This window comes from Cebus imitator, unplaced genomic scaffold (genome assembly GCF_001604975.1).
Source record: "Cebus imitator isolate Cc_AM_T3 unplaced genomic scaffold, Cebus_imitator-1.0 Scaffold717, whole genome shotgun sequence".
NCBI lineage: Eukaryota > Metazoa > Chordata > Mammalia > Primates > Cebidae > Cebus > Cebus imitator.
The window spans coordinates 430,417-456,359 of record NW_016108032.1 but is presented as its reverse complement, the minus strand read 5'-3'; the positions used below and the strand labels follow the sequence as shown (position 1 = coordinate 456,359).

At 38.1% G+C, this 25,943-nt stretch overlaps 2 protein-coding genes and 1 long non-coding RNA gene across 10 annotated transcripts in view; 1 reads left to right on the top strand and 2 right to left on the bottom strand.

Moving 5' to 3' along the window:
• KLHL32 (kelch like family member 32) overlaps positions 1-25,943 on the top strand; it is a 170,529-nt gene that overhangs the window by 141,081 nt on the left and 3,505 nt on the right. For 2 of the 6 annotated variants that reach the window (XM_037735055.1, XM_017518958.2), the window contains 4 exons: positions 1,854-2,580; positions 15,733-15,791; positions 19,173-19,365; positions 21,034-21,128. In XM_037735055.1, the coding sequence (XP_037590983.1) occupies positions 1,854-2,580; positions 15,733-15,791; positions 19,173-19,365; positions 21,034-21,128 (1,074 nt within the window). Of the gene's footprint in view, positions 1-1,853; positions 2,581-15,732; positions 15,792-19,172; positions 19,366-21,033; positions 21,129-25,943 lie in introns of those variants that run through there. The other 4 variants (XR_001821882.2, XM_017518964.2, XM_017518962.1 and 1 more) reach the window with 3 other exon arrangements.
• Positions 10,626-20,147, bottom strand: LOC119469574. Its single transcript, XR_005198406.1, has 3 exons — positions 19,973-20,147; positions 13,569-13,745; positions 10,626-12,238 (listed from the first exon to the last, which is right to left on the bottom strand). It is a non-coding gene; the product is annotated as an uncharacterized LOC119469574 (long non-coding RNA).
• MMS22L (MMS22 like, DNA repair protein) overlaps positions 23,583-25,943 on the bottom strand; it is a 144,009-nt gene continuing 141,648 nt past the window's right edge. For all 3 annotated transcript variants that reach the window (XM_037735054.1, XM_037735052.1, XM_037735053.1), the window contains exon 25: positions 23,583-23,924. In XM_037735054.1, coding sequence (XP_037590982.1) covers positions 23,816-23,924 — 109 coding nt within the window. In that variant the 3' untranslated portion in view covers positions 23,583-23,815. The remainder of the gene's footprint in view (positions 23,925-25,943) is intronic.

The following is a 25,943-nucleotide window of genomic DNA, read 5'->3' as shown; positions in this document are numbered from 1 at the left end:
CTGGCCATCCCTCACCAGACTCCCTTCTGAAGCTATGCTGTCAAGCCATTCTTCTGAAGTCAAGCTGCTTCTCTCTGACTGTAGTCTCTGACGTCTAGCTGCTGCTTCTCTTCTCAATGTTCAGCCACTTCTCCTCTCTGCTGGTTGGGTCAGAGGTTTTTATGGGTATGGGATGGGGATGGGGGTGGGGTTGGTCATGAGCGGTTCTGGAAAAGTCAACATTTGAGCATGAAAACAGGAATATATGTTCGTTCTTTGGGCTGTTGTGCCAGGCTTGAGAGTGGTGTCTTCACTGGGGACCTGCCTTCTTCTGCCTAGAATTCCCTGCCTCTTATCCCTATCAAAATTATTTAATCTATTTAATTGCTTCATTTTTTCCTGCTAATTCCTTCAGACCCACATTTACATTGTCTGGGAGATCTAGTTTAATGTAAGTGCTGCTAAGAATAATTCATATCAAATATGTTGACTGAGAAGTTACATACACTTCATTATGCTGGTGTGTGGGAAGGTTTGCCAAACTTAACTTTTAAGTCATACTAATTAAACTACTTTAGGCGCTCCATAAATGAATTGTGGTTTTTAGTTGATTTTTTTTTTTTTTTTTGAGAGAGAGTCTTGCTCTGTCACCCAGGCTGGAGTGCAGTGGCACAACGTCAGCTCACTGCCACCTTTGCCTCCCAGGTTCAAGCAATTCTCCTGCCCCAACCTCCCAAATAGCTGGGATTACAGGTGTCTGCCACCACGCCCAGCTACTTTTTTGTATTTTTAGTAGAGATGGATTTCACCATGTTGGCCAGGCCGGTCTCGAACTCCTGACCTTGTGATCCACCGGACTCGGCTTCCCAAAGTGCTGGGATTACAGGCGTGAGCCACCATGCCCAGCCCTGATGATTTTTTTTTTAATTAAAAGAAAATTAAAGGAAAATTTCTTAAAACTAAAGCAGGTACACTGTCATAAATAACAAAATTAAACAATAATTTTTATTATTTATGACAATGTACCTGCTTTAGTTTTAAGAAATTCTCATTGCTGATATCAAAGAGTTATAACTCCTTTCCTTCTTGAAAGAGATCTGAAGGGGGAAATAAAAAGGTTAGAATTATATTCAGCTATTATGTTAGTAACACAAAGATGATCTCCTCTGTATTTGGTTCTTGTGAAAATGACTCTAACAAATTGTCAGTATCTTACGTGTGCAAATAACAACTGTCTTCAAGGTAAAAATTAATTGAGAGAAAAAATTAATAAGTTACAAGCTTACTTTTTCTTTTCTTGCTTCCTGTTATACCTACTAAAGGGATGTGGGGTGGGAGGGGGAGTCTTTTTTCTTTCTAAATCATTCTAGTGTCATATTGATTTTCTCTCAGGTACACCCTGTGGTCTCAGATGATCGTATATTTTCTTATGTTACTCATTGATACAGCACCTTGGCTTATGGGTTGACATATATTACTTGAGCTAAGATGACACTGCCCACCATTGACATTTCCTGGGGGTGGGGTGTACTGAGCCTCTTATGCATGAAACATAAAGGAACAGGCAGTTTCACAACAGTATTTTCATTCTTTGAAAATCAATTATTGTTCACTTCAAATGATATCTTAAGCCCTCATCAGGGTTGCTTCACATTGTTTCTTACCCCTACAGCAATGTCTTGAGTTCTTTTGTGTCTTTGCTGATACAGAAAAAAAGTTACTCACCTGGGCATCAAAATATTCCAGTTACACTGTTTGTAAGAAAGTTTGTATTATTACCTACCTGGAAGAATACAGGTAACCTGCCTATATACTGTTGCGTTCTCTCTTTCTTTCTTTTGTGTCTCCTCTCATCTCACCTCCCTCTGTTTCAGCTAGCTGTGAGGTGGTTGGAACACAACTGCCACTACCAGTACATGGACGAGCTCCTGCAGTACATCCGCTTTGGCTTAATGGATGTGGATACTCTCCATACAGTTGCCCTGTCCCACCCTCTTGTCCAAGCAAGTGAGACTGCAACAGCCCTTGTCAATGAGGCCCTGGAATACCACCAGAGCATCTATGCACAGCCTGTCTGGCAGACTCGCAGGACCAAACCACGGTTCCAGTCAGACACTCTGTATATCATTGGTGGGAAAAAGCGTGAGGTCTGCAAGGTCAAGGAACTTCGGTACTTCAATCCCGTTGATCAGGAGAATGCTCTCATAGCTGCCATTGCCAACTGGAGTGAGCTGGCTCCCATGCCTGTGGGAAGGAGCCACCATTGTGTGGCAGTCATGGGGGACTTCCTGTTTGTGGCTGGAGGGGAAGTTGAGCATGCCAGTGGCCGGACGTGTGCTGTGAGGACTGCCTGTCGCTATGATCCCCGCAGTAATTCCTGGGCAGAGATAGCACCCATGAAAAACTGCCGGGAGCATTTTGTGCTGGGTGCTATGGAGGAATACCTCTATGCAGTTGGGGGCAGAAATGAACTGCGCCAGGTTCTGCCTACAGTTGAACGATACTGCCCCAAGAAGAACAAATGGACTTTTGTTCAGTCCTTTGACAGATCCCTTTCATGCCATGCTGGATATGTGGCTGATGGTCTTCTTTGGATATCAGGTAGAACATACCTCATGTTGGATTTATCAAAACACTCTTTCATTGTGCTATAAATTTAAAAGTCAAGATTTAATGTGGCCATGTGTAATTGAAAGCTTGAACCAAGCATGCCATTTTAGCTAATTAACATTCATTTATTGAGCACCTACTCTAGAGAGGAATGTAATTGGAAACAATGGGCCTTTCTGTGATTTTCTGAGTGATTAATGGAATAAAAATTCAAGGTGGAAATTGTTGGTCCATCACAACTGCTTTTTTCTACCAAACCTTCTCCTGTCAGCTCTTGATTATTCATGGATTGTATGGCACAGTTTGTGATTTATCTAGATCCTTTGCTGCTTCTTTCACTCCTGGCTGCCAGACTAGAGCCATTTGCATCAAAGGCAAGAGAAGTAAAAGCCCAGTTAATTCATTTTTCTGGGTACAGCAATAGGTATATATCCAAGTAATCACTAGAGGGAAAGGATTTAAGTTACTAAAACAAAGTTGTTGTTGTTGTTGTTTTGTTATGGTTTCAGATAGGGTCTTACTCTGTTACCCAGCTGGAGTGCCATGGTGCAATCTTGACTCACTGGAACCTCCACCTCTCAGGATCAAGTGATCCTCCCACCTCAGCCTCCCAGATAGCTGGGAATACAGGAGCACACCACCACACCCAGCTAATTTTTGTATTTTTTGTAGAGACAGGGTTTCACTATGTTGCTCGAGCTGCCGCCAAACTCCTGAGCTCAAACGATCCACCAGTTTCGGCCTCTCAAAGTGTTGGTATTATAGGCGTGAATCACTGCACCCAGCCTAAAACAATGTTTTGTTTTGTTTTTCTTTAATTATCTGTGAATGGTAGTTACTTGTGCCATCATAACCCTTCATTCTTATTTACTCATTTTGACTGATTATTTGAGGATATAGTTTGAGCTCTAATTTACCTTTTTGTCTCGTTTGAAAACCTTTTGATTGTGGAAAAAGTAGGGAGACGAGGACAATGAACCCCAGGTACCCATAATGTAGACTCGACAGTTACTTGCTCCTTGCCCATCTTGCTTTCTGTACACCCACAGACCCTTCACTCCCTTCCTAGTTGCCTTTTTCCTTACGCAGAAGGAGTCTGTGAGGCATATGCTGTCAACGTCACATTATTGACCTGTGTTTTCAATCTTATTTTTGAGAAAGGCCCTAAGTGTTCTCCTTCGAAAGGTTTTTGTATCAGGAAGAAAGCTGCAATTTCTCCCAGTTGGAAGATACTTGTATTGTAACCCAAATGGAACTTGTTGGATTTCTATCAACAATTTTTAGTAATCAAGCACTAAAAGGAATAGAAAGGGTCAAAACTTAAATATTAAAAATAACACTGGCATTTGTACTTAGAAGAAATCATTACTTTTAAGTACACCTGCAAAGGCGTATTAGCTTTCTTCAATAATCATCTCTAGTTTTTTAACACCTGCTCTGATAAAATTCTCCCTTACATTTGTTTAAACTAAGTTCATTTGGACTTTGACTGTTCTTCTGCTGTCCTCAATAAGCAGGAAGATAGTCATAGGCTCAGCTTCTCCGAGTGGTGCCTCAATTATTGGCAATTCACTGATTTTTATTGACAGAACCTAGCTCACATCAGGGTTTACGTGCTCAGTGAATTAATGAATGAAGTGAAGACTAAGGAAGCAGAAAGGGGAAGTGGACCCAACATTTGCTGGCTCTATACCAAAGAAACGTTAGAAACAAGTACGTATGTTAGTATATGTAGATATATTTAAATTAAAGCCTCAGTTATCTAATTATTGTTCCTTTCTCTTTAAATATATATTTCAACAATTAATGAGCACCAGGACTATATCCTTTTAGCTGTGCTAAAGAAATTTCAAGCTAGGCAGCAAATAAGTCTTTGCTAATAGAAGAAACAGATCTGTACTTGTCTTGGATTAGCAAAACAGCGACGGTTTATGAAATCAATGCCATTTACGTTTTCTCCCAATTGACATTCCTCCCAGTGACTCATTTAGTTTCATATATTATTAATGTACTGTATTCCTAAATTTTGCACTGCATTTTCTAAGTTTTGTGTGAATTTCTTATAAATATTTTAATAAATTTTCCTTGTCTTTTGGCTGTAAACCTAGCTTGTAAAAGAATGCTGGGGTTTCCCTTATATAGTCTTAAAGAGATGATGACTTAATACCTTCTTCAGCAAGGCCTTAAGAAGGCATAGAAGCTCCTGTTAGACTTCTTCCTGGTATCAAGCTGACTTCCCTTTCAATATGAGTCTATATGTTTGCTATTCCATTTTATTAAATCTATCAGCTTACTACAGATCCTTATTGCTATCTCACTTTGTTTTTCTCCTACTGTGAAGGGAAATACATTTTCTTTGTTCTTCTTTCGCCCTAATATATGCTGCCTGTGTTAACCATACTTAATGAAAACAATCACAATTTTCTCAGGTTTGTTTCTCCCTATTGTGTACTTGAGATGAGAAACTCACTTTGCTGTGTACAGTACAATACTTTTAATTGGAAAGAAGAGGAAATCGCTAGTGACATTTCTAATACCTTCAGTCGTCTGCCTCTTTCCTTAGGCCCAGCTTATAATAAATCGTGAATCTAACCATAAATAGGGAGGGGTGACTGGATTTGCTAATGGGCCCCTTAACAAAAATACAGGTGTAGTTCACCCTGCCTATCACTGAATTGGGAGTGTAACCTGATTTATTGGAGCAGATGAAAATGTTTGAGACTATTCCTTAGCCTTTACCAAATAATCACGCATTTCCAATTTAATTGATGGGGATTTAATCATGGTCATCCTTCTGGTATTTTGCAAACTTTGCCTGAGGTGGAGGTAGTATTGATTATAGAAGGTGGATTTTAGGGTCTTGGTTCTGTTCTCTAGAACACAGAATGAATGTTTCTTTGGAGACTCGACATTTCCAGCAAGCTCACTCCCTCACCACGCCTCTCCCCCATTTCAGTCCATTTTGGGGTCAAGAAATCTTGAAACCTGTTTATAGTTTTTGAAGTATGACAAGCAGAAAGGAATCCAGAAATAATTCTGTATGTACATACCCGTTAGCATTTAAGATGTCGAATTTTACAGGCTCCTGTAGCATTTGACGTTGTGACCCAATTCACAAGTGTTCCATACCATTTTGATTTGAAATTCGCAGTATCAAAGGAAAATAAGCACTTAAATGTCCTACAGCTGTGTTTTAAAAATATATGCTCTCTGTTGGAAGGTATAGTTTGTGAACTACTAAAAAGAACCTTTTTTATGTAAGGGAATACTAATCCCAAGCCCATCTTGAAGAACAACTTATTTTTTCATTTTCATCAAATGGTAGCTAAGTAAGAGGCTAACTGCAATATTAGTGCTTTAAAGTTATAAAAATAAGACAAATGTTACTGCATTTACTCAAAAGCAGTATATAGTGCTTTCTTGATTCTCTTGGTAAATGCTACATCCTTGTAAAGTATAGTGCTGAGTCACAGATAAATGAAATTAATTCAGCAAACATAATTCCTGCCCTCTAGGAGCTGACAATAAAATAATTTTTCAGATATTTTGTTAATGAAAGAACATTTGTTAACTTTAACTCCCTAGAAGCTAGGTGTATTTTCATCTTGATTAAATCTATATGAAGTTTGCATTGCCCCATTTTAAATAACTTTAATGTATTCAAAGCTACTAACAGGACTTGGGTTTTTCTAGTATTAATTAAAATTAAAATAATGTAAAATTTTATTAACATTTAAAAATATCACTACCTTATCTTTAGGTACATATTGTTTTACTTAACATCTTAAGAATTGTGGACAAAGCCCAGGTGCAGTGGCTCACACCTGTAATCCCAGCACTTTGGGAGGCTGAGGCAGGTGGATCGCCTGAGGTCAGGAGTTCAAGACCAGCCTGGCCAGCATGATGAAACCCTGTCTCTACTAAAAATACAAAAATTAGCTGGGCATGGTGGTGGGTGCCTGTAATCCCAGGCTGAGACAGGAGAATTGCTTGAACCCAGGAGATGGAGGTTGCAGTGAGCCAAGACTGCACCATTGCATTCCAGCCTGGGCAAAAAGAGTGAAACTCAGTCTCAAAAAAAAGGAATTGTAGACAAAATATTGAGAACTAACAGCAGGCATAGCAGAGGCTGGGTTGTGGTGCACTGAGACCACAGATTGTGGTCACATACACACAAAATGTGTGCTGTTTATCCAGCATGAGATGCTGAGCTAAAGTTCCTAACCTCTCCAAGTCCTATTCCGGGATAGCGCTGGAACAACAAAGTAGCCTATGGTAGAGGGAACAGACTTTTAAATAGGTAGAGTGTGTGATGGTGTGACAGCAGAAGTCTTAACAAGGTACAAAGTAGAGCAAAGCACAGAGTGACTACCACAGAAGGCATGAAAGGCAGCACCTAAAATAATTACACTAGCAACTAATCCTGGAGGTGCCTAACTTAGCTTCAGGCCGTTTGGCTACTTTCTATTATCCATTAACTCCTCCCTGTCATCATATTGAACTTCATGTCCCGATCACTTCAATAATTCTCTTGTCCTCTGTCAAACAAACAATGTTTGACAAACCCAGTGATCTGCTTGGTCTGTGCCTGTACCTAGATGGCTCCGGCTGTGGGAGGAGGACAGTTAGCAGGAGGGCTTGCTATGGGTATATTCTCAGCACATCACGCACAGTGGCACTCTCAGCCCTCTCTGTATCCTACTGCTACTCACTCACCCCTTCCTTCACTGGCTGTAACTTCTTTACTTTCCTGAAAACCCCCTTTTCAGACTCAGAAGACCTTGCCTTCAGTTTCTCAGAGCAAATAAGTGAAATAATGGAAGGAGGAGGCAGAGAGCGTGACAGGAGAGATAGATTAGAGATCGTCTGGAAAGGGGTTAAGGGCAGAAGTTTGGGAATCACTAGCAAGGAGGGTGCAGGGTTGGGGGTACTAAGGAAGGAAGGAGCCTGAGAATGTGGAATGGCGGGGTCAGAGGAGGAGGAGGAGTAGGAGTGTCACAGAAACCAATACCGAAGAAGGAGGTGCAGTGAGAGCTGTTCAATACCATGGGGACATCAACGTCCAAAATATTTCCACTGCATTTTTTAATTAGGAAAAGTCTAGTGAAAGCAGTTTCAGGGGTTGGAAGAAGGTGGAAACTAGAATACAGTAGTTTAAGGTATGATTGAAAAGTAAGGAAGTAGAAACCTCAGGTACAGATTACCTTGGCAAGAAGTTAGGATAAAGCCTGTCTTAGTCAATCCTCATGAACAAGTGTATTATCTAAACTTCATTCCCCAAATCTGAGCTTAACAGACAACTTTCCAATTAATAATCTGGCTTTCTGTATAAATATAGGGAAAGAATATGCTGTTTTTAGGTGTACACATATTTTAGTTCATGTAACAGCCTCTTTTTTTATTATAAATTAATAAATAGCATTTTGGCTTTAGGAAGAATGAGGGAGATTAGGAAGGAAAGAAAGAAAGGGAGGAAGTGAGGAGTTTGGCTGTGAAAAGAGTAGCTAGACAAGGAAATCCAGAGGTGAAGAAGGGTTTTGTTTGCTTGTTTAAGGATGCTAGTGCATTAAGCAGATTTGTAAATAAGGAAAGAGAGTGAAATTAAAGGTATAGGGAGGAGGGGCATCCTTTGGCTGGTAAACAGTCAGGGCATTTCCAAGGTAACAGGAACAGTGAAGAGTCCTGAGAATACAATATTCACAACAGACACAGAGTCCTAAAAGGCAAGATGGAGCTGGGAAGGGGTTAGGTGTTCAACAGGAGAAGGGAGGGACCCTTCCAGTTCCAAGCCTGCAGGGAAGGAGATAATTATGGGTGTGACCTAGGTAAGCTCACAGATGAGGGGCAGAAACCCGAGGAGGTTTCTTGTAGATGGATTCAAGTGAGAAACAGGTCTGTCAAGATTGCGCCTGTCAGATCTAGGTAGAGGGCCTGAGGAGAGTGACTTTGGAATAAGCCTCTGAGAGAAAACAGAGGGAATTAACAGGTTGAAGAAAAATAGGTGTTGAGAATCCACTCTAAGCTTGAAAACAAAACTGATGGCTCCGTTTGCAAATTTCTGTCGTTTTATGGTGTTCAGCAGAGGATTGGAGAAGGCATATCTGTGGATTCACTAATGATGGAAGGTTTTGAGACTAGAATAGTCTAGAGGAACCTACTGGAAGGATTTCAGCAATCTGGGATCCCAGTTAGGTGAGAGTCAAGGGCTCAAGGTTTGCTAGAGGGAGAACAGTGTGTCTTGTGGGAGTAGGTAGTAAGAGAATACCTCTTTGTTGTCTCTGGTAGCAGCCATGATGTGAGGAAGCCACTTGCCTGGTAGAGGTGTGGAGCTGGATAACTTGACACGTCCACTTACAAGCTCCTAGTGAATTGGAATGTCCATGAAGAATTAAATATTTGTTGCTTTAGATCCTAGCAACCAGCTGCCCCCAGCAGTTACTTTCTCTTTTCACTTGTGCCCCAATCTTTTCTACCCCTCATCTGAGAGTTAAAAACAAAGCCACTACAGTTTTGAACTGAGGTAGTTGTCAAACAGAAATGTACTATTCTGCAATGCTTGTTAGAGACCTAAATGATTTAAAGAAAGCAATCAGATCACCTACATTGTCCAAATAATTAATGAAGCTTTTGTCCTAAACTGTCTTACCTATATCCTGAAAAAGTTGCACTCTGTTTACCCTCACATCACTGCCCAGGAAACAAGGCTCAAAGAGGTTAAATGACTCCTCAGATCACGTAGCTTATAGTTGACAGAGCTAGAATTTGAAGTCTGTTTCTCTGGTTTTTTAAATCATGCTTTTCCCACCAAACCACACAGGTACCAGTTGTTTATCATGACAGTGAACAAACAAAATAAATGCTTAAATTGTAAAAAGAACTTCCAAATGACATAAGACTGAAAGTAAATGATAGAAGCAGAGTGCTTTCTAGAGATTTGTTTAGAATCAACAATCACTGATTGTCCTTAATTGCTTAACTGTCCATCCTTCTCAAGAGACAGAAGAGGAACATCATGTCTTTCCGTGATTTTACCATTTAGTTTCTAAAACATGAAGTTAAAATGTAAAGAGAAACAGTGATAAAATGGAACTACTCAAATACATTGGTGTAGATTAGAAAATTATTTTCTAAAAGGATTACATACTATAGGAGTCTAATAACCTTTAAAATTGGTAGTGTAAGGTTTTGTTTAATGTTCAAATCACTGGCTACAGAACTCTTCTCACAGAAAGAACCGCCTTCGTTCAGAGGATTCATTTGTGTCTACCTAGATGGGGGTCTAATAAAAGATGGTAAACTAAATGTTGAGCTGTATTGCTCTACCAAAGAATATGTGGACTATATCATTTGCTTCATTCCCAAGAGGAGAGAAAATGGTTAAAGCTAGGTCATAGAAATAGGGAATGGCTGAAGAACTTGGTTGATGATGGGAGAGAGATAAAAGATCCAACAAGAGCACAGCAAAGCTGGGACATGAAAGACAGACAGAGGTGACCTTGAGAGTTTGACCCTGCTGGGAATGTGCAAAAATGTTTGGAGGTAGGATTTCAACTTTCTACGGAATGAAAAATGGGAGTTAGAGTGAATATCATTGAGTTTATAAAGGGCAGGTGAATCTAATCGATATCTGTATTATGGTGATTTCACCCCCATTTTATCATTTCACTTATTTAAAACAATACATAATGCATACTTTACATATTTCTGGGTCACAAGTTTGTACCTATTTGCTCTAAATGACATAATTTGTATTTCATATGCAGCAACCCTGTCTTTATAGGTATTTTGTAAATTAGAGACTTTGGAGGTTTTGAGTATATTAATTACCCATCCATTTGTGTGGGTTCCTCAAGTATGACAGAAATAATATGGGTACTAGTTTTAATTTAATGCATGGATTATGTATGCTTCTATTCAAGATGCAAATTTAGTGGAAAGATTCTTGACTATAATTGTTTATGTAGTATTATAAACATCCAGAAAATATGGACAGTCTAATGTCATATAAAAATTGATAAGTTTGGTTTTGCATTTATTATAAATATTTCTTAATTTCATACAAAAATAGATATTAAGTTTGGTTTTGCATTTATTATAAATATTCTTATGTTATTACTTTTATCAAGGGCTGATAATGAGTGTAGTTCTATAAACAGTAACTAATATTAACTCATACTTAATGCTAGGTTGTTCTTTAGGTAATTGTAAGTATGAAGTTTTAGTCTTTCAAAAGTTGGAGAAAGTTATAGAAGAGAGGGGCTTAAACTATTAAAGGAAAAAGGCCTTGGACACTGAAAAAAAGCTGGTAATTCTGGTTATCAGAAAAAATAATTATAAGAAATCTATTTCACACTATACAATTCATATCTTAATTCAGTGTTTCACATATAGTCATTATCTTCCATGGAAATGGTAAGAAATTTTTATAAACAGCTACAGGACTGTAATAAACTTCCCTCTGTGGATTGTCTCTATGCCACGCACTCTAATTCATCTGAAACCTGTAGGGAAGATATCATCATCTCTGTTTTGCATATGAGGAAGCTGAGCGTGGCTGTGTTAAATGGCTTCCCCAAGGATACAGTCATATAGGACCCATGTTAATGCCATAGCCTGTCCTGAAACTCTTCCCTTAGACTACTGTGAACCTGTCCACTGCAGGTCTCCAAGACAGTTGCCGAGAACTTTAGATGATTTTCCTCAATCCTGAATTTGCTGGCAGAATTCCAACCTGGAGCAGGCTCCACCCTGCGTGTAGAGATCAGTTCTTTGCACCCCACTCTGTCCTGGTTGTGCATTAGCACTGCATTAGGAACCACTGGCATCTACTCGTGGAGTTTAGTGTAGGACCCTCTATTTATCAACAGAGGTATTTTCTGTCATTAAAAAAAAAATTAGCAGAGCCATCAGACTTGACCCAGTCTGACTAAGTACAGTGAGAGAAGTTTTCTATACACTCTATTTCATGAGCACTGTCAGCATTGACCAGTCGTTGCTTTGGAGTAGAATATGAGTTTGAGATCAGTGATCTCAGTAGCAGAGACAAACGTTGCTTGTTTGGCAGTCGCTTGTCATCTCTCCAGTATGCACTCATCCATTTGTCACAATATTTTGTGGCGAGTTGTACAGGGAAGCTTAAGAAAAATGCTTTGCTCCTGTCTTGATGATAGAAAGCATTTCTCACTGCTGGTAGCATGGCGGTAACTTATCATTCCTTCTGGCAGTTTTTAAAGACTTATTTGACTTTGGGGGAACCTGCGGTATATCTTTAAGTCACAGTTCAAAAGTATAAGACAGGGTTGCTCATTTTCAATTTTGGCTGAAAAGTCTTAACTTTCACTGTGGCACTTCAAAGTTAGAGAAAACTTGGTTTTAAAAATGGATGCTGATATGAGATGGCATATTTAATGACAGATGTATCTATAGAAAGCTGTTAAGATGCAGATTATCCCCCCTGGGGTGGGGGAGGGAGATCAAAACTGCCAATCTATAAAATATACTCGATAGAGGAAGGCATGGAATCTATCTTTGCAAGTGCTTTGATTGCAGGGGACAGTATAGCAGCATGTGGCATCGTAACCCAGAGCAGACAAATCAGCTTGATGACTTTCAAAGCCAGGAATACTGCTGCAGGCAAGGGTACTCCAGTCTAGGAGAAATTAAAACATATAGAGACTGTTATTAATTCCATATCTATTTTTGTATAGTCAAATCTGTATGCAAATCCTTAGCATCTCATTTCAGCAGATTAATCTAAAAGTGAAGAGTGTTATGTGAAGGGAATGTAATGATAAAGCCCTGGAAATGAGTAACACTGCTAAAGAAATGTGGGCTGCAAACTTGGATGTTTTTTAAAATTTATTTTAGAATTGAGAGAAAAATGGTTTTTATTTACATGCTCATTTGTAAATTATTTCAAAGAGGAAAACAATAAAACCAATTTCCAAGGTTTTTCTTTGCAATCCTGACTTGGCAAAAGTTGCAGCACTAGGTGTGTGAGGCACCTCCTGTGGTTTAACATTCTAAAGGCAATCTATTAATACCAAATAACTGGGACTTTAATTTTTACTCCCAACTAGTAACCTAATATCTCATTTCTAAACATTGTGATGTGAATGAACATTTGTATGTAAGGGTAAAGAATCTAATTACTGAGTGCAGATTAAGACAAAGATGTATTATAGATGCATTTGTGGAAGATAGTAAATAATAATTCTGAAAAGCATGGAGATAAATTGTATGCCCTGCTTGGGAGAGGGGATGTAATAGCTACATTTTAATCCATTGGTTGTACGTTTAATCTATAATGGGCAGAATCTGGTACATACAGTAATGTAAATATTTTCAAATAGTGTCATAAAGCAGATAGTTTACTGCAGTAGATATTAATTCTGTTCCATATTTCTAAAACAAGCAGAGAAACTTTTGAAGTTTTTAAATGATGGGTGGAGCTTTGCCCTCTGTTCCCTTTCAATTAGAGAAGTGATTGTAGGCAAGCTGGACATTAATCTGGTGGTTATGGCCCAGATCAAAAGCACCAGCAATTATTTTAACCATGAAGACTTGTGAAGTCTCAAGAGATTAAACTATTCTTGTGTGGTTATGCTGAGAAAGAATTATTGAACACTCTGTTTTTAATCACCCAAGAAAGGGAAGATTGGGAGTAAAGGCAAACACAACCCTATATTTATTTTGACACTCATCTTGACCATATAGGCATTTTAGCCTCAGCTTTCTTAAGTGTGTTTTCCTTTCCTCTGATTACATTTTTAAAATGAGACATTTGATGAGAAATCCAGAGAAGACTTTCTTTGAGGTCAGGAAGCTCATGTCTCTCTGTTCTTTGTGGATTTCTCTGCAGACAAAGCTTTTGTTGATCTTTAAAATCTTAAATCTTCAAGCTTCTGAAAGAATTTTAAAAATAGTCCTCTAGTTAATAATAGTCAAAGTCAATTATATGAAAGATATAATCTCCTTACTGGGGTTGAGTGAGAGAGTAATGATTGGCCTGGATAGGTTCCTTCCTCTTTATTTATCCATTAGTTTTGATTGATTATTCCAGCGCAGTTAAGGATTAGACACTAATTCTCTGGATTCTCATTGACTTATCTCCTAGCCATGTAGTTGATGGTGGTGACCTATTCAAAGTATTTGAACTGTCGAAGCAAAAAATGCACCAGATAAAGTTAAACAGAGAAAGAAGACTTTATTCAAGTCTATTGTAATAGGAGAGAGAATCAGAAAACAGTTTGAAATCAATTCTATTAGTTTTTAAGAGGACAGTTTTTAAGCATTGGGGTGATTTTGTAAAAAAGTACTGAAGAACATTTCAGGGGAGCTTGATTAATGGATATGTTGTACCCATGCAGTTATTTCTGAGTTGGTAATTTTTGTCTCTGTGATTAGGCCACCTGTGTTTGGTGCTAATTGGTGCCTACTAAAGTTAGGGTCCTCGGGAGGTGGAGGTTGCGGTGAGCTGAGGTCTTGCCATTGCACTCCAACTTAGGCAACAAGAGTGAGACTCCATCTAAAAAAAAAAAAAAAAGTTAGGGTCCTACCTTCCCATAGAAGCTGGGATATAGGGCACTATCTTCTTCAATGATTATATTTCAAAGGGATGGCTCTCTGGACCTTAACAAAGATATTCTTAGGTTATAAAACTGGCAAGCAGCTTTTTAAAATGATTTACATCTCAAAGAGGCAGAGAAAGAAGTTATGATTACAAGTTTTCTAAAGTAAGTAATCTAAGAAAGGGGAGGTCAAGGGCCCCAGAGTCAGGAAGCAGCCTTTTTAGTTTAGTCAAGCTAGGGAAATGCTAAGGCCACCTTGGTCAGTATTTTAACAGTATATGTATATTTTTTAAATTAAAAAAATTCCAGTAGGAAACTTTTTTTAGTCTGGCTTAATTTTATATTTTTATTGAAAAAATAGCTGCTTGTGATACATATTAAAATAATAATGTTATTCATTTTATACCAGTGTCTAGAACTACATATAAGGCAGTATTTCTAAAGATAGATTTCTTTGGTCCCATATCCTTGATATTTTATCTCACATTTAATATCTACTGGTGATATTTCCTTACTATGCTGTTTTATGTATTGTTTTTAGAGTTTTTCCACTTAATGGTAAAACTGAAAGCAAAACTAATAATTTCTGGGTTTTACAGGGCTCAGTATACACCACAAAAATGAAAAGAAGTATGAGGACAAATAAGAGAAACTTAGCTGGAAGTATGATGATTTTTTAGTGGTTCTTATTAGGTAGGTCTGAAGTCTCTTAGATCTAAGCAGTTGTCTAGAGGGCTTCAAAAGTCAACCACAATAGCAGCTGCACTGAAGAGCCCTAGATTTGTGCTGCCCAATGTGGTAGCCATTAGCCACATGTGGCTTATTGAATCCTTGGAAAACGGCTGATCTGTATTGAGATGTGTTGTGTCAAGTATACACTGGCTTTTGAAGACTTAGTAAGAAAAAAAAAGAATATAAAGTATCTTAATAATTTTTATGTTGATTTCATGTTGAAATGATAATTATGGCTATATTGGGGTATGCACAATTTATTACATGTAATGTCACTGTTTCTTTTTATGTTTTATATAGCTATTGGGAAATTTATCATTGCATATGTGACTTGCATATATGGCTCTCGTTATATTCTATTGGACAGCACTGGCTTTAGATATTTTTTGTTAAGTAATGTCAAAAGATATCAAGATATTACTGTGTTAGTGTACAGAGGTTAGAGCTTTAAAATTAACAATTTAGTGAAGGACAAGAATTTTCCATATAACTGTCCCTGGCATAAACAGTATAGAGATTTACCTATGTGTACTATGTTTGCTCTCACTCCCTAATACTTTGCCCCTTATCTGGCCATGCAAAACAGCTTGCCAGAATTGGGGTCCTCTTGGTAATGTCAGCATACTTGTTGCTTACTCTCAACTGGATTGCTTCTGAAATGTTTCTTTAAAATTAAACTGCTTCAACAATAGGCTTCTTAATTATGTCATGGGCTCACCATGAGAGTATACAAATAGATCCTCAGCAGTAGCTAATTTTCCTTTAATTGTATCTCATTCTTATGTTGGAATATCTTATTCCTTATTCATGAAAACCTCTAACACATGTTAATCCATTACAGGTGGAGTAACTAATACGGCACAATATCAGAACAGGCTAATGGTTTATGAACCTAACCAGGTAAGAATCATAATAAGAAAAGCTCATTACCTTAATTAAAATGAATTTTAAAAGATTCCAGGGTAATTAATAATTGGAATGCCAAGTCTACACACACAGATATGCATCCTACATTTATATAGAGAAAAGGAAGCACCTGAATAAACTGCATTTTTGTTTTGTTATTCAAAAAATTTCAACTCTAGTTTTTGTGATTTTCATTGTCCTAATGCTATGTCCTTCTGGAAGGGGCTGCCATTCTAGGAGGGGATCATGGTTATGGTTTATTCTTAAAAAGCAAGTATTAACTTAATATAGCCCAAATGATCTAAACCACTATGTAAGACAAGTCTAAAGTAGAGGTATATGAAGAGTTTGAGAGATGAGAAGTGTCTGTAGAGTTTTCATCTAACAGCTAGGGCCTGAATGTGCATATTGATGGTGCCTGTACCTTCTTTTGTCTACTTCTCATTTACACCCAAAGCCTGTTTCCCCCCGCCAAATAAATATTTTTATTCTCATTTCCATCTACAAAAATATGTATGAATCTTGGCAATTATCTGCTGAATTTTGCCATTTCTATGATTTGGGTAATGTAAATATGTTTTATTATGACAGTATTCCAAAATGATTTGTAGGTTTAATATTCATCAGCTGAAGGTAATGGGATAACAACAGGTTGGCTTTGGCAGTCTGGGTTGGGACTGGCCACCAAATCTATGTCCAGAGTGGACGGAGTGTATTTGGTATCTTTTTATTTTAGCAATTACTTGATTCTATATTTAATGAAGGCATTTTCCCCTTTACAAGTGTGTTTCCTGATGTCATTAGCAGCTGTAGATTTCAGAGACCAAATGTCCATGGGTCAGCTGTCTCAAGAGGGATCATTAATTGCAGTTGCTTGAGTGTGGTGCACACGTGGTTAAAGAGGAAGAAGGTGTTAACATTTCTCAAATGAGTTCTGTTTCATGTTTGTACACACATGCTCTTTTAAAAAATTCTGCTGGCATATTGCTTACGGTGGGTACTGGCAAACATCACATCTGCTTGCATCTTGCTCAGAATCTCAATAACTCTATCATTCAGCCCTGGTGCTTATTTCTCTTCTAGGCCTTTATGGAGAGTCGATAATGCCTGCCATCTGCCACAGAGCACATTGCTACCTGCCAACAGGCAGGCTGGGGTGACCTCTGCTTCCCCACCACTGATTAGTATTCACACGCTAGCTTATTAGGAATGACCCCACCAGGCCTCTCTGTTTCTTCGCCTTTGCAGCGGTTGGCGGCTCACCTGGCAGGCACTGCAGTGAAGGAAGCTAAAGATATAATCAGGGGATGCAGGCAGGCTTTGCAAACCAGATGGCATCCATAGTCTTGTGGCAGGGGACTGGACTGCTAATGCAAACATTGATTCCTAATACTGTAATGGGTTGTCTCATAGAAAATACCTAAGAAAAGCATCATCAGAGTTTTGAGTTAAATACATTCATGTGTAATGTATTATACATATTAGCAAATAGCTGAAAGGCAGGCTTGACTATTAAAGAAGACATTTGATTGGAAGAAAATTCTTATTACAAGTTCAAATGGGGAACAGATGAATGCAAGCTTTTCAAGCTATACAAACCACTTCTTTTCTTGAGTGTATCTTTAAAAGAGAAATTAGAAATGAGCTAATCTATATGCCTATTAGTGAATGGAACACTATTTATATAAAATGTTTATTGTTGTCTTTTGCTTCTTCCCTTACAGTTTTGTAAAATGGTGATATTCTATGTATTCAAAACATTATATGACTTTTTCTGGCTGAAATCCAAATTTTTCTTGGCAAAAAGGAATCTGGGTTCTTCCTGTATGCTTAGTGTTTATGTAGAAAGAAAACTGTTAGGTTGGCCGGACACGGTGGCTCACGCCTGTAATCCCAGCACTTTGGGAGGCCGAGGCGGGCGGATCACGAGGTCAAGAGATCGAGACCATTCTCGCCATGATGAAACCCTGTCTCTACTAAAAATAGAAAAATTAGCCGGGTGTGGTGGCACGCACCTGTAATCCCAGCTACTTGGGAGGCTGAGGAGGAAGAATCACTTGAACCCAGGAGGCGGAGGTTGCAGTGAGCTGAGACTGCGCCACTGTGCTCCAGCCTGGCCACAGAGCAAGACTCCGTCTCAAAACAAACAAACAAACAAACAAACAAAAACTGTTAGGTTTGTTTACCTGTTCATTACTGCTTTACTTACCTGTCCATTACTTAGCTGAGATTTAAAATTAAAGTCATATTTGGTCTTCATTTAATTTTACAGAGAGCCTTATTTTAAGAAAGGTTGGGCATACCCTTCTCATTACTGAAGGTGAACTAAAACCAAATATTGAAGGTTTCACCATTCCCTAAAGTTACATAAAACTTAGTGTTCTGGCTGGTTGCAGTGGCTTACGCCTGTAATCCCAGCATTTTGGAAGGCCGAGGTGGGTGGATCACCTGAGGTTAGGAGTTTGTGACCAGCCTGGTCAACATGGTGAAACCCCATCTCTACTGAAAATACAAAAATCAGCTGGGTGTGGTGGCACACATCTATAATTTCACCTACTCGGGAGGTTGAGGCAGGAGAATCAGCTTGAACCGAGGAGGTGGAGGTTGCAGTTGAGTCGAGATTACGTCACTGCACTCCACCTGGGAGACAGAGTGAGACTCCGTCTCAAAACAAAAAACAAAAAAACCTTAATCTTCCACCAAAACAAATAAATGTGTGCCTAGAAATAACCTTTCCCAATTTGGCAAAAGATGTGACTGTTAAGATATTAAAGGAGGCTGATTAAAGGAAGTGTGGGTAGTTTGTTGCTGAACCAAATCTTAGCTCTTCCACTGATCTTAGGAGGTTAATTTTGGAAAGAACAGGAAAGCCATTAGCTTATCTAGTGGCCTCAGGTACCCAGTGATTATTATCACATAATTTTGAAAAAGTAAATATGTATTGAACATTTTTCATGTGCATTTTTCTAAGTGCTTTGCAGAATCAAACAATCATTGCACCACTGTATACAGTATACCTAGCCATGTGCTTTCACTTTTAATTAATTTGCATGAGTAAATTCTCTGAACTGGGTTAAACATCATGAAAATTTAAATGTTCCCCTTATAAAATTCAAAATGCACTGTAAAATGCAACACAAACTAGAGGAGATGCCATGTGTAAATCGCAAAGAAATAATTGGAATACGTGGCTCTTTGGTACTTGTTCTCATGTAAGAAGCCCATACCTTTCAGTGTATACAAACAACATTCAAACAGAATGTTGATCTACTGATAGATAAACATTAAGGTTCCCACTATGTATGAGGCACTCATTGCTGATTTCTGACATGGAGGTCTCCTACTAACAGAATGCACGTATGTTTCTTCTTTCAGAATAAGTGGATAAGCCGTAGCCCCATGCTACAGAGAAGGGTCTACCATTCCATGGCTGCTGTACAACGGAAGCTTTATGTTCTTGGAGGCAATGACCTAGACTACAATAATGACCGGATCCTTGTGCGTCATATAGATTCTTACAACATAGACACTGACCAGTGGACACGTTGCAGTTTCAACCTGTTGACTGGCAAGTACCTTTGATTAAGTAAATCAGGAAAAGCAGATTCAAGAAGTCACCAAACTTGTTTTGTAGACATCTTTAGGGCATCACTAAATATTAAGTGCATAGTTGTAGAAGAACCTGCATTTATTAATCAGAAAGGTGTGCATCATTTATGTTCTAACAAAACTGAACTCATTTAGGTAGCTGAGCATCTAGCTTCTCAGGGCCTACATTACTACCTTAAAGTACATCCTCATGTGGCTGAGAGGCATGTCAAGTACATTATCATCAATCAGGATTACCATGGAACTCTGGTACAAATAGGAGGAACCAGACACTGAAAGAGTTAATAGATCTTTGCAGAAGGAATTTATTGTTTACTTCTCACCGCTTTCAGTCTTATTTCTTATGAGTTCAGGAGTTTAGGAGCATGGTCTTCATTATTTGCCGCTGTCAAATATTGTTTCTGGGAGTATTCTCCTAGAAATGAAACCCTAAAATAGTTCTGCGCACAGGAGTTAGCTGCATTTCTGGCCACAAATACCCATCCAATTATTTACCACAGGGCAACATTAGGTATGGACCCTTCTCATCCCAAAAAAGAATGAAAGGAATGTGGTGAACAACTTACCCCTTACGTTTCTTTATGGAATGAATAACTTTTCCCCACTTGTCAACTTGCATTGTTAACATCCGCAAGTGATCAGATCCCTTCCAGGTCTACTCAAATAATTGGAAAAATCACAAACTGAAAATGGTCGGTTGGGTTAAAAGACATTTTGATATGCTGAGTATATGCAGGCGCTGCTGGGGGAGGCAACACTCGGGATCTAACAAGAGGTTTAAATGCTTGTATTGAGCTCCTATTTTTGCAAAATGATTTTTGAGGCCCACTTGACAAGGACTTAGAAACTCTAAGGCCCTCGACTCTGGATCTGTGATTCTACCTGCTGTAAGATCCAGCTTATTTATTACCCCAGTCAATCCTGTGTCAGCCCATCAATAAAAGAGACTCTTTCACTCTCTGATGGCCTCCAGGGAAGAATATGTGGTAGTGAGTTATTCTGTCTTCCTTTTGAAATGGGAGGGGAAACCTTTCATCATTTTGGCGTATCAGTATCTAGGTATTATCCAGGCTGGTCCCAACTCAGGAACTTTAACATAATCTTTAAAATGTTGGATATGTAAAGAAAAGTAGGATAGCAAGTTAATCAATCTTTCCTGCCATTTGTCTTCATTTGGGCAATGCCAGGGGCATGGTTCTGCTTTATTGGCTTCTTGGGTTGCAACTTTACAAATATAAGCACTTGGCTAAAAGCATTTGTGGGTACTATAAGAGGTGCTTTTCATTTCTATAATATACCTTATTTTCACCACTGTAAATTAATGGCATGTGACATAGTATAGAATTCAGTTCTAGATGGCTTACTATTGCTGTATTTAATGCTGTATTTACTAACTTGGCTGGCTAATAATTGTTTTGGCCTGGTTCTGACCCAACACAGATTCATTCTCTGAGAAATAGTGCTTAATTTTTTTGAGTACTGGGAGGCAGTGATTCGTTGCTGCAAAAATCCCATGGAATATACAAATCTGCCACAGGGGACAATTGTATCCCTCAGTGGCAAAAGGGTTAATTAAAATATGTAAGAAATGGATTTTTTTCTTTTTATTCAATTCTCTTTACTTTAGGCCAAAATGAATCTGGAGTTGCTGTCCATAATGGGAGAATATATTTAGTTGGTGGATATTCAATTTGGACAAATGAGCCTCTGGCTTGTATCCAGGTGAGTGGTTGAAGTTCATTTTGAAGTTTGTTCGAGTGGTTCAGTGAGGTTACATTTTGCAATGCTGCTACTGAAGAAAGAGATATTTACATTTAGAAAGAGGCTTAACGTCCCTTTTTTGTGCAACTATTTCAGCTACTAAACTTCATCCTGTATCCTAAAAAGATGCCTAAATGATTGAGCCCTATTAAAAATAAAAATGGGATGAGCTTTGAAAATATATGTAATATGTACTAGAAACTGGGGAACTGGTATAGCTTTCCCTTTCTCCCAAATCAAAACATTCTAAAAATATTTGGCAATAGTTCCTTCACATCCCCAAAGCTTTACAAATACCTCCTTTCCACACCATTACCTTATTTTTTATGTTACAGTTCATTCATTCCTACAAATACCACCTACAAAGGTGTTCTTCCTTCATGGCAGAGGCTGTTAGCAGTAGTGGTTTATGACTGGTCTGATAGGGACAGCCTCTGTCCCAAAGAATAGCCCTGGTGCATCAGCATATGAGCAGCCCAGGCTGGGCAAATTGCCAGCTAGGCCTTTCAGAAGAGATTAGCCCTTGCTGATAGACACATTCAAAGTATTACTCCTATTATTATTTTACAGTTACTACCATAGTTTTCTCTTTTACATGTTCTCTGATAAAATATTGACATGTATTAGCCCTGACCTTTCTTCCTCACCTCCAGAAAAGTATATCCTTCTACTTTTATTATCTAATCTCATATTTATGGGAAGATTTTTAACAACTGCATCAATATCTTTAATAGTTGCAGAACAGCTCAATCTTTTTACTTCTTTTTCAGTCACATCTCATAAGGTATATATATATATTTTCAAGAAACTTCCATGTTGTCTTAAGTTTTCAAAATTGCTAGCATATAATTATTGTGTTACCCTTAGTTATAGCTCCCTTTACTTTCATAATATTGCCTCCTCTTCTCTTGATTTGTCTTGCCAGAGGTTTGCCTGGGGAATTTAAAGTACTTCTATTATTCATATAGATGAAGTTTAAAAAAAACGTCAGCAAGGGTTGGGTAGATATGAAAAATATAATTAACAAGCTTGTCTGAATGGATATGAGTTCTGATTGAACAGTTGGAAAGAATATTTTTTTCTTAGCATACATGGAACGTTTACAAAACCAGTCAGATACTATAGGATTAAGAAAACTTGAGTTAAAAAAATTAAGTATCCTATAGTATTATATAACTCGAATACAGAGCAATTAAGTTAGAACTTAACAAAAAAATAAACCCCAGCCGGGTGTGGTGGCTTACGCCTGTAATCACAGCACTTTGGGCGGCTGAGGCGGGCAGATCACCTGAGGTCAGAAGTTTGAGACCAGCCTGACCAACATGGAGAAACCCTGTCTCTACTAAAAATACAAAATTAGCTGGGCGGGTGGCGCATGCCTGTAATCCTAGCTACTGGGGAAGCTGAGGCAGGAGAATCACTTGACCCAGGAGGTGGAGGTTGTGGTGAGCTGAGATGGTGCCACTGCACTCCAGCTTGGGCAACAAGAGCGAAGCTTCATCTCAATAAATAAGTAAACAAACAAACCCCTACATATCTGGAAATAATAAAACACATTGCTTATGGGTTAAAGAAGAAATCATAGTGGAACTTAAAGAAATTCCCAGAACTGTGATAATGAAAACAATACACAGCAAAGCTTGTGAGATATATATATAGCTTCGTAGAAAATGAACGTTAGAAAATGAACCAAAAAATAATCACAAAGAAAATAGGATAGAGATAATAAAGTTGAGAGAAAATTAATAAACCAGGAAACAATAATACAGGAGAAAAGAATTATCAAAGCCACACACACAAAGAGCCACATAAGACTTTAGAGGAGTTCACTGAAGACTGCCTTGTACTGGTTTCAGTCAGTTAATGGAAGGCTGACCTGCACTAGAGCTTAGTCCTATCTTTTGGATAACAACAAATGAGCAAACTTTTTCTCAAAGAGTGCTGCTGGTCTTCATCCAAGCATGTATTTGGTAGTCTTTCACAGTCTTCTAGGTTTCTTTTTACTTTTCACTTTTCAGAATTGGTAGAACCTAGAAGTGGGCAACAGTTCTCTACTGGAACACTGTTTTTAAATGGCTTTGGGACCCTTCATTTGGGTCACTTGTACAATGGAAGTTTGAGTTTATTATGAAATAAGGTTGTAAATTTTAAATACATTTATGAGCATATTTCTACACTTTTAGTTATCAGATTAGCTCAAGGAATAGAAAATGGGTAGAAACCATAACATAATGAGGAAATAAAGAAAATGCCATACATATCAAGTTTAGGAGACCACAGTGCTGCCACAGTGCACTTTTTCCACATCTCCTATTTTATAATAGTCTTGAATGTTCACTTAAAAACAAAAACACTTCAAAGTCACATCTTTGGTTTTTTGTCACCAAATAATTTTTCTTTAGAATGATCACTAATCATATACACTAATTAACTCCTAATGACATTTGGCTGTTTTCAAACAAAACTAGCCACAAGAAGTGAAGACAGAAATAAATGCATATTTTAAACCACTGAGGATATTTGAGAGTACCCTCAGGATTATGGTGATTCTCAAAGGAGATTCAATTATTTTTTAAATCAATGCATGTATTAGTGGAATAAGTTTTACCTCTGAGATTGTACAATAATATATTCTAATATGTTTGCTTTTAAATAAAAGTTACCATGATGGGTATTTCTGTGTTCCAGTAGCCACTTTGATGAATAGAATGAATTCTTTGGAAAATGCTGTTTATTCCTTTGGCTGGCACACTGGTCCTACAAAGCACAGACAAATTTGTTAAAAAAATTTTTTTTTGAAACAGAGTCTTGCTCTGTCTCCTAGGCTGCAGTACAGTGGCACGATCTCTGCTCACTGCGAAGTTCTCCTCCTGGGTTACAGTGATTCTCCTGCCTCAGCCTCCCAAGTAGCTGGGATTGCAGGCATGCACCATGATTTCCAGCTAATTTTTTTGTATTTTTAGTAGAGACGAGGTTTCACCACGCTGCCCAGGCTGGTCTCAAACTCCTGACCTCGTGATTCGCCCACCTTGGCCTCCCAAAGTGCTGGGATTACAGGCGTGAACTACCACACCCAGCGGATTTATTTTTAAGAGCCTTTACTATTAATAGGTATTTACTATTAATAAGTATGCGTATAAGCATATGGATTATCACTTAAAGAGATGTTTGAAATAGAGACCTTCATGGATAGTAGACATATATCTTTCATTTTGGTTACTGACAGCTGGTTACAGGCTATATTATTCATTCTGAAATAAGGCTCAAATGTTTTTTATGTTATGGATGACTATAGAACTATTTGTTTCAATACACTAACAGTAATAAATTGATGGTTGGAGAGACTAGCTACATGTTCAAAAGTAGGCCACATCTTTGTTACTTAAAGAACACCAACAGAGGCAAGATAATGGGAGACTGGAATGGTATTTATGAGAAAATGCTTAACAATGGAAATTCGTAAGTATGTCAGTGGGTTAAGTACAGAAGCATGGTGGGGAAAATCAAATGCAGACCAAAAATATAAAGGTTTAAATTTTTTGTGTCATCAATCACAAATCTACCTAATATTTGATCCAAGATTAATCCACAAATCATTAATCCAAGAGCAATGGCTGGTTAGTACAAGTCAGACTTAAATAGTTCAGAGATTGTTCTATTAACATTCGGAAGGACTAAAGTCGTATTTTTGCTCTCAAAAGTACCAACCAATGTCTCATTGAACTGTCCTTTCTGACCCTAATCCAAGTTCTTTTAATTGTGTGTTGTAAGATTCAACCACAGTGGGATGAAGCATGTCAAATGTTGAAAAAGCGTACTTTATTTCCTGCTACTAATCTGATTTAGCAGACTACTTATCCATCACAAGGACAATGCAGAGAAAAGCAGAGATGCTTTTAGACTGAGATTTGGACTTGTTAGTAATAAACACTCATGGAAAATACGGGAAATAGATTACTTGCAAAGGGTGTTATTTAGTGGGTGTATAAACTAATGTATGGCACAGAGGTTTGACTCTAATCTTGTGTGCCATGGATGACAAGTGGCACATAAAGGAGCAGCTGCATAAGCGTGCAAGTGATTAGTCTGTTTTTAGATCACCTCTACTGTTCTCTTCATTTACTATTATTTCTTTTTGGCTGAAGGATATAGTGCCAGCTTGGCACCACATTCTCCCAAATGCCTTCTTTCAGCCAGTTTACAGGGGAATGTTTTGGAGAAAAACTGCCAATGCTTCCTTTTCCCTTCTCAGATTAAATACATCTGCTTAACATATGCAGTCTCTGTTGGCCCAAGGAACCAGACAAAAGCTCTCTGGATGATTATCTCATTAATATTTTGCCTTCTAAAAATGTTTTAATTCAGGAGAGAGGGCACAAAATCCTTGCTCTTTCTGGGTTGCATCTTGAGCTCAAATATTGGCTCCATCACTTGCTGTGTGACCTTGAGAAAGTCACTTTTTTTTTTTTTTCCAGTTGCCAATTTTCTTCTTTATAAATTGAAGATAATACTTAGCCTTATAGAATTGTAGCAAATACTAAATGACCTCTGATTTACTTTCTTAATGAAATACTATCCAAAGCTCCACTGGGGTTTCCCTTTTCTCATGGGGTAAAGGAGTGATACCTGTCAAACTGATCTTGAAAGTTTCTCTAGGGAGTAAATGTATAAGAATAACCAAGAAAATTTTGAAAATAAATGAGGGAGTCTTGCCTTACCTAGTCAAAACAACTGTAAATGTGACACAAATAAAATATATCAATTAACAGAACAGAG